The sequence below is a fragment of the Podarcis erhardii genome (assembly GCF_964252035.2).
Source record: "Podarcis erhardii genome assembly, chromosome: 1".
Classification (NCBI taxonomy): Eukaryota; Metazoa; Chordata; class Lepidosauria; order Squamata; family Lacertidae; genus Podarcis; species Podarcis erhardii.
Genome location: NC_138497.1, coordinates 87,387,396 through 87,396,034, shown reverse-complemented (window position 1 = coordinate 87,396,034; position 8,639 = coordinate 87,387,396). Strand labels below are relative to the sequence as shown.

Genomic DNA, 8,639 nt, shown 5'->3' with positions numbered 1-8,639 from the left:
AATGGGGCTGGGATTCTTTTTTTGGGGGGGGGGCTGGGATTCTTGAAAAGATTGGTGGACAGGGCGGGCCTCCAGCCAATACAGCAAGGCACATCTTAAGGGCCAAAGTACACATGACCTGCAGGAATGCAATCAACATTTTTTGCATCCCCCCCCCCCCACAATATAGATATCAGGCAAAGGAGATCAGACCAGCATCAGAACTGCAAGAAATTGGGAGGGAGAATTAAACCATTTTCTCCTGTGCCTTCCCTCTCAATGGAAATAGCTGCTGAATGCCACACAATTAATATCACAGTTTGGCCCTGAGGTCTTGAGCATAGACCACTATGGCTGGAGGAAACTTGAGGTATATATTTCATACAGAAGGAGGCGATTGCTGCTTCCTTTCAGAAACACCACCAAAATGCAGCTCATGGAGCTTGAGTGAGGAGATTTCCAAAGAGTTAAAGTGATCTCAACAAGCTGGAGACCTAGCACTGAAGCATTCAAAATAAGAACACAAGAGGAGCCCGCTGGATCAGGCCAATGGCTCATCTAGTCCAGCATCCTGTTCTCACAGTGGCCACCCAGATGCCTGTGGGAAAACAACAAGCAGGATTAGAGCACAAGAGGACTCTACCTTCCTGTGGTATAGAGTATACCACAGTGTGGAATACAAATTGCTACTTCTAAGATGAGGGGTTTTATTTCAGTTAAAAGCCACGTCTCTCCTTCAGTAATATGTAGCACAACTTGCATTGTATCCTCACACTATTTTGTTGAACATTATTACATTTGCCAACAGCAGCAGCTAATGACATTGGTTTGGTGAGTAGTGTAATGACATCAGAACCTGGGATATACTGTACTACATCTTAGGAGAGGGGAAGAACTTCCCTAACTATTGCCTTCAGCTTCCTAGGAAGGCCTGCCTCAAAGGTAGTGCCATAAAATGACAGCTCCTTACAAACAGATAAGAGGCACAGAGCAACAGTGACACACAGCGGCTGAAGTGAAGAAATGCAGCCCTGATCGTTTTACACCAGGCTTCCACAACCTCGACCCTCCAGATGTTTTGAGACCACAATTCCCACCATCCCTGACCACTGGTCCTGCTAGCTAGGGATCATGGGAGTTGTAGGCCAAAAACATCTGGAGGGCCGAGGTTGAGGAAGCCTGTTTTACACCAAAGGGCTATTCTGGATGATCCATTTATTGAGCTTTCATCTGGATTTGCTTTCTTCCGAAAAAGCTTGCATGGAGGGTAGACTATGTCTGGTCTTTATCAAGCATTCATACTGATCTGTTTGCAGGGTGGTTATACGCAGGGATGCCAACAGAATTTCCTTGCTGCATTCCCCTGCAATTTATTGAGAAGAACTGCTGCTAATGTAAATCTATTAATGAGGAGTTTTACGTTAGGTTCAAATTACTGACTTCCCTGAAGTGATCTTCTTACTTTCAGGAAGCCACCGCCACCACTTTTCATGCAGATAAGATTCTTCCAATTACGCCCAATGCCTTGCCCCTGTCATCCAGGCATGCATATTCGAGATAGATAGAAATAATAAGGAACATGTTCCTTCAGCATCCTGCATTCAGGTAAGCTTTGTGTTTCTCCCAAGTGGCATAAATGAGATTCCACTTGTCCTCTTCTGCAAACCCTGTGTCTCTAGAACTGTGCTTAAAACAGCAGGGTAGCAAATAATGGCTCTCTCAGGCACATGAGCACCCATGAATTCTGATAGAAGAGCCAAGCCCTATCACATCCTTAGAACTGACCTCATAATCTGACACCAGAGCTTCAAAGTAGCAAAGGTCACAGGTTAAGTGGAAGCACATGGAGAAGGTGGCACGAGGCAGAGAAAAAGATGGAAGAAGTGTGTGTTATCAGGATGTCACATGCTGAAACATTCCCCCTGATGGGCCATGACAGGTTTAATTTCCAGAGTACACCCATTAAAGTGATGGATGGTGGCATTCAGCTCATGCAGAGTTTGTTTGTGGCTCCCTGCCGCTGCACAAAGCATGTTATTTAGTGGCTCTTATTTATGAGATTGTTTCTGCTGCATCTGGGCACCTGTCCAGTTTGGGGGGAGAGGTGGTATTGAGGAGAGAGGGGAAAGGGTTGATTTATGGTCATTTAGCTGCATGACTCAGAATGTAAACAGACATACCCCATTAAAGACACATTTTTACCCTTCTCCCCGTATCTCAGAACCAATGCAATTTTACAACACCAAGGGCACTGGCCCTTGTTTCTAGATCCCATGGATCTCTCTCTAGGATGGGGAACTTGGGAATCTGGACACTGTTGCCTGTGCATTTGCCATCAGAACAAAACCTCTTTTCAGGAACAGATCTGGGATATGTTCTATCATAATACTGTTCCCAAGAGTACCTTTGGGAGAGAAGATGCTGGATACTATAATAAATAATAATAAAAATAATTTTTTATTTATACCCCGCCCCGAATTTAAAACACCTAATTGTAAAAGCAGCATAAAATACAGTATAAAAATATGAATAACAATAAAATTCAAAATTCAAAAACCAATTTGGGGAAAATCCATCTAATAAGCATTAGGGCTAGCTGGCTGAATTAGTCCTACTTGGGCCAGCGAGGAGGCCAGGGGAGAATTAGCTGTGGGGTCTCAGAGCGGGTAATCTTCATAAAAGGGGAGGGGGAGGGAAGAGAAGGGAAATAAAAAATCAGGCTGAATTCAAATTAAAGGCCAGGTGGAATAGCTCTGTCTTACAGGCCCGATGGAAGGAGGTTAAATCCTGAAGGGCCCTAGTCTCATGCGACAGAGCATTCCACCAGGTCAGAGCCATCACTGAAAAGGCCCTGGCCCTGGTGGAGGATAGTCTGACTTCCTTAGGGTCTGGGACCTCTAAATTATGGTTATTCATGGACCTTAAGGTCCTCTGCGGGGCATGCCAGGAGAGGCGGTCCTGTAAATACAAGGGCCCTAAGCCACAAAGGGCTTTAAAGGTCAAAACCAGCACCTTGAACCTGACCCTATACCCCATCAGGAGCCAGTGCAATAGGTAAAGCACTGGGTGAATATGCTCCCATGGCAGGGACCCCATGAGGAGCCTCGCTGCAGCATTCTGCACCCGCTGGAGTTTGTGGGACAGTTTCAAGGGCAGCCCCGCATAGAGTGAATTACAGTAGTCAAGCCTGGAGGTGACCATTGCATGGATCACTGTGGCCAGATCGGGGCAGGAAAAGTAAGGGACTAACTACTTAATGTGGCAAAGATGGAAAAATGTCGCCTTAGCTGTTGCTGTAACCTGCACCTCCATGGAACGGGAGGCATCAAGGATTACACCAAGGATATTGAACAGTCCACCTACTGCCTTCAAATAGCATAAGGATATCTTAAGTGGGGTGGGCAGCTATTTGCTTTTAAGCCTATTGAACTTTTGTCCCAATGAGAGATACTGAAAGATGAGGAAAAAAAATGCATATTGTGCAGGGATGGAAAGAAGATACTGTCCCAACTAAGGAAGAATGGCAGGCAAAGTTAGTGAACTATGCAGAAATGGCAAAACTTACAGGAAGAATGAAGAGCCAAGAAGGAACAATTAAACACATTAGCAGGATTAATTTAAAAACGAAGCAGTTAAAAGGTTAATTTAAAAGAAATTCAGAGAGTAACAAAGTTAAAGGTGTTAAGGGGGAGATGCAGTTTTAAAAATTCTTTTATAAGAAATCAGGGAAGGGGGGAAGGGGAGTCAAAATAAATATGTATGTATCTACCTTTTTAATGTATGATTATTGTTGTTAAACTGAAAAATAAAATTTTAAAAAGGACTTTTGTCCAAATGTAGTTTTTGTCAGGTGAACAAAAGCTGATAATATTTTTATCACCCAGCTTTGCAGCAAACATCTAGAATTCATCAATGAATGACTAAGATCACAGCTGCCACATTTTTTGGGAGGGGGAATCTAATTAGCCAAAAGGTTGTATCTAATGTTAGTCCTACTCAGAGTAGACTTATTAAAATTAATGGACATGACCACCTCAGGTTGATTAATTTCAGTGGGTTTATTCTGAGCAGGACCAGGCTGACTATAACCCAAAGATCAAACTGGTATATAAACCCTCTTCCCCATTCCATCTTTGAATTCCCTACCTGTGTCCCGCAAAACTGTCTCTTGAACACAGTGTGCACTTCCAGTATTTCTCCCAATATTTACATATAATAAATATAGTCAATAGTTTTGTAACAAAATATTGCCATGTATGAGACAAAATGGAATTTGAAAACCTCATGACTATGCATCAGACACACAAGGTATTGAGTAAGTTGTATGGTTTGTTTATGCACTTTATCACCTAAAATCTATCAAACCCTGGGAGTGAGATCTAGGGGTTAAATATCATATGAAAAAATATGTTCCACATCAAACTATTGCTCTCAGTTTGAAGGATTTTTTTTAAAAAAAGCACTGTCACACTGCTATTTAATCCCATTATGATTTATTTTTATCTATTCCTTCATCCATGCAAAACTTCTATGCAAAATCTTACACCAAACGAACAAGAAACCATTAATCTATCCCAGCTTTGCCCCCTCACATGTTGCTGGACTACAACTCCCATGGTTTCTCTCTGCCCATTAGTCATAGTAGCTGGGGCTGGTGGGCGTTGGGAGTGAAAACATCTGGAAGACCACAGCATTTTAGAAGATCATTAGATCTCCCCGCTCCGAAGTCTGTGAACCTGGGATTTGGCTGGCACCTTCAGCGCCCACCTACTCGCGGGGAGACCTGGTATCGGGAATCCGGAGTGACGTGGGGTGAGAGGCACGGTGCTTTGAATTGACCGCTTATTTCACGGAGCGAAGCTGCATTGCCGCTGTCGGAGAGCGCTGACTCTTTTCCTGTGGACAATTGGATTCTAAACAACAACCCGTGAGTAGAACGGGAAATTGAGCTTTTAAATAATTTAATTTGGCACCGAACAGGGAAGGTCTAAACAGGAAGTCCACCTTCCCTTTCTGTAAATAGACTGAAGCAAAGTAGTTATTAACTAAGGTTTTGGAAAGTCTCACGTAAAGGATTAAAACTCCACTGACTGAAACCATCAATTCTGACCAAGTGAACTTGCAGGAGAAGGTGGAAAATTAAAAATTGAAGCATCACGTCTCTGAATCTGGGAACGGTTTGCAAAAAGTTCATCGATGGTAAACAGGACAAATTTGACAGCTAGCTTTAACTTGACAGCTAGCTTTAATTTGACAGCTGGCATTAATTTGACAGCTAGCTTTAAAAGAAAGACATTGTTTCTATTGTCTGCTTCTGCACTTAAAAAGAAGAAAAAGTAACTGGGAACTGTTACTAATTTACTTTTGGAATTGTGCTGGAAAGGATTGATACAAATTGAGACTGTTTCCCTCTAGAGGGAGTTTTGGGACATTGTTATAAGTGTGCAGCTGCGAAATTGGTCCGAAGATAAGGACTGTGAGAAACTAGTTTTGACCTTGAATATCTTAAGAATGTCGGTAAAGGAAGAAGTGGCGTCTGTTCTGAATAGGACAATTTATCTGCTGGGAAAGCTGCATAAACAGATAGATGTCATGGCTACTAATATTGATATCTTGGGAACAAAAGTGGGCATCAGCATAGAAGTCGACAAGAACCCGGCACAAGAATCTTTCTTAACTGAACAAATTGATGAATTAGAGAAGGAGAAAGTTGCTGTTGTTGAATATAAAGCAAAACATGGGGGAGCCTTAACCCTAAAGAGGCAAATGGAGGATTACAACTTGAGGCCTTATATGACTGTAATTAGGAGAAGCCAGTTTTTGAAGATGGGTGCCTGGCCTGATCTGGAAAAGGAAAAGTGGAGATCCCTTTATGCAGGGATCAAATGACTTTTGGAATATGAATTTGAGCCAGGAGGAGATTGGAGCTTCGGGGGCCTTTGGACTTGGAAGAATTGTGAAACAAGGTTTGGAATACTTTATGGGCCCTAGCTTTAATTATGGAAACCTGGCAGACTTGTCAAGAAGGAATATAAGCATCGTTGGGTTGGAGCTCCCCCGAGATCTGCTTTTTAGCACCAAAGATTATCAAGAAGATCGGCAGAAGGGAAATGAAGAAGAGTTAAGAGCCTCGGATATCAGATCTCCAGGTTGATGGACGCTGGGAGGTTGATGGAACTGACGGCAGGGGCCGGGACCGGGGAGGGGAGACGGAGGAAAGAAATTGGAAATTTAAAGTGTATATAAGGAGATTAAAAAAAATAATTATGAGAAATGGAAAAATCGTGGAATGAAATTTTTATTACCCTAGGGGAAATGTCTTAAGAGATTAAGTTCAATATATTAGTTTTAATGAGAAACAAGATTAAATAAAGTAAAAATGGATGATTAATTGGTGAAAGAAGAGAATGTTAAATTACAGTATATTAAGATAAATTATTAGGATAAAAACAAAGATGAAGGATTTGCTGAAATATCTAACTGAACCAGAATACAAAGTGGGGAGGTGTGAGGAGGTCAAGGAAATAAGTTAAAGAAGGAAAGTCATGTAAAGGTTTGATTTGTTCTTTTCTTCCCCCCCCCCCCCTTGATTCTATGCATCTTTCTTTTGTTTTTTGTCTGTTTTCCATTTTTTATCTTTTTTCTTTGATGTGACTTGTTTTTATGTATTGCTTTCTTTTTTGGTTTAATTGGGTGTTTTTCTGTTGTTATTTTTTTTATTACTTATGTAACCTTTAAAATTTTAATAAAAATCTTAAAAAAAAAAAAAGATCTCCCCGCTCCGCCCGCGACACACCCACCCGCTTCTTCAAGCACCTGAGCGGGATCAGGCTAAGGAACAGCTGCATCTAGTTCAATGAGCCGCAGCTGGCAAAAATTAATAAATGCCGGAGTTACACGGAACAGAACCCTCTTCAAGTTGGCGGTGGTTTGGACAAGAAGCCACTTTTGGGGGGGAGGAGAAATGCCACTTCTTGCTCGAGGGCTCTCTCTACAGGCCAGCTTCGTTATGAGGTACGGGGAGCGGAGAGGGTGGGGTCTGACCTCTTTCCTTTCTTCTTATTTTTTAACTAAACCTCCTAGAGCTGCTGCTACCCTGCTTGCCCCATTCACGACGCGCACACCTTGGCCTCGTTTTCCCGGGACGGCCCTCAAACGCCCTTTTGTAATAGGAATGTCCCTCCACGGCGGCCGTACTTAGTTACTCGTCTAGGCCATTTCCGCGTCTCGTTGCTGTAGCAACGCCGGTTTCGCGTTCTTCGCCTGCTTTGATCTTCCTCTCGCGCCTTCTTCGCCTGTTCTAGGATTTCCCTCTCCTGAGCTGTGGGAAGGTGAAGATTAGGTAGGACCCGGTACCCGCTCCAGGACGCTCGACCTCCACACTCCCGCCGCCCTCTTAGCAGGGCTCATCGAAAGCAGGATATTCCTTCCACTTAGTGGCACCGACTGTGCGCTCCAGATCTCCTGTCCTTCACTCCCTTTTTTAAAAAATGTGAAAAATCACATGCTCTTGGGCACCTATTTTTCTAGAAAGAGAGCCCTGCCGTTACTTACCATGAAGCTGTTACAGTAAGTGCCACACTTTTTAACAACAAAAAAGAGGTGCCGGTACTGTGTACCATTGAGTACCCACGAAAAACAAAAAGCGCTGTGCTGGGCATGTTTCAAAGCACAGTGCCAGGGAGACCCCAGCTCATCCAGCATCTTTATTTGCTCAGTGACCTAATTTGCACACACAAAAAATACTTAGGGCACCAATTTGCATATGAATGAGTTTTTAAAGTACCTGGCAACGCCCATGCAAACAGAAACCTAAGATTACTTATTTTAAATGTTTTGTTTTCAATTTATGTGGAACAGAGTAATCGGTCCCATAATTCCATTATTGCCAGATTCTCACCCTAGAGAACAGCCTTCTCCTGTCACCAGCAGCTTTGCTGTTCTACAATTTTCTGAACAACTGAGATGTTCTTTGGCTCTCTCAGGTGCAAAGATGCTGACTCATATGCACAGATACACAGCCAACTCAAACCCCCTTCAGAGACTCGGTGGTGGTGGTGGTACCAAGCAGGTGAGTAATCTTTGTGCTATATAGCTGATAATAGAGCTTTCATTGCCTTTAAATTGTGAGTAATTTCCACTGATATTTTATTTATTTATTTAATAAAATTTATACTCTGTAAAACACATTAAAGCAGTTTACAAAAAAGATAAAACAATAAAATCAAGAAACATTCACAACGTTACTCTTAAGCATACAAAAGTTAAAATACTAAAACAGATTAAAATTACCTCAACTTTCTGTGCAGCTGGGTAGGATTTTCAAAACAAGAATGTTTTCTTATCTGTTCCAGTGTAAGGTAAAGGAACCCCTGGCCGTTAAGTCCAGGCGCAGACGACTCTGGGGTTGCGGCACTCATCTGGCATAGTTTCTCCTGTAAAATCTCTCCCCCCCCCCCCATTTTTTAAATGCATTTTATAACACAAATGAACAACATAAACAGAAAAACAAACAATACAAATTCTTGTCTTATCCTTATTTTTTCTAAACATTGTTAGGTGAGCTTCCCCAAGTCCCCCCTATCTGATTTTCATTTTAGTTCATCTTTAGCAGTTTACATATATCATAATTTTAACCATTTTTTAATCACACTTTTACC

General features: G+C 42.3%; 1 protein-coding gene across 6 annotated transcripts in view; it reads left to right on the top strand.

Moving 5' to 3' along the window:
* Window positions 1-6,890: 6,890 nt before the first annotated feature.
* The window catches only part of CFAP65 (cilia and flagella associated protein 65), a 42,247-nt gene continuing 40,498 nt past the window's right edge, over window positions 6,891-8,639 (top strand). For 2 of the 6 annotated variants that reach the window (XM_081852456.1, XM_081852452.1), the window contains exons 1-2: window positions 7,021-7,321; window positions 7,965-8,050. In XM_081852456.1, coding sequence (XP_081708582.1) covers window positions 7,973-8,050 — 78 coding nt within the window. In that variant the 5' untranslated portion in view covers window positions 7,021-7,321; window positions 7,965-7,972. Of the gene's footprint in view, window positions 6,994-7,020; window positions 7,322-7,344; window positions 7,549-7,795; window positions 8,051-8,639 lie in introns of those variants that run through there. The other 4 variants (XM_081852454.1, XM_081852453.1, XM_081852455.1 and 1 more) reach the window with 4 other exon arrangements.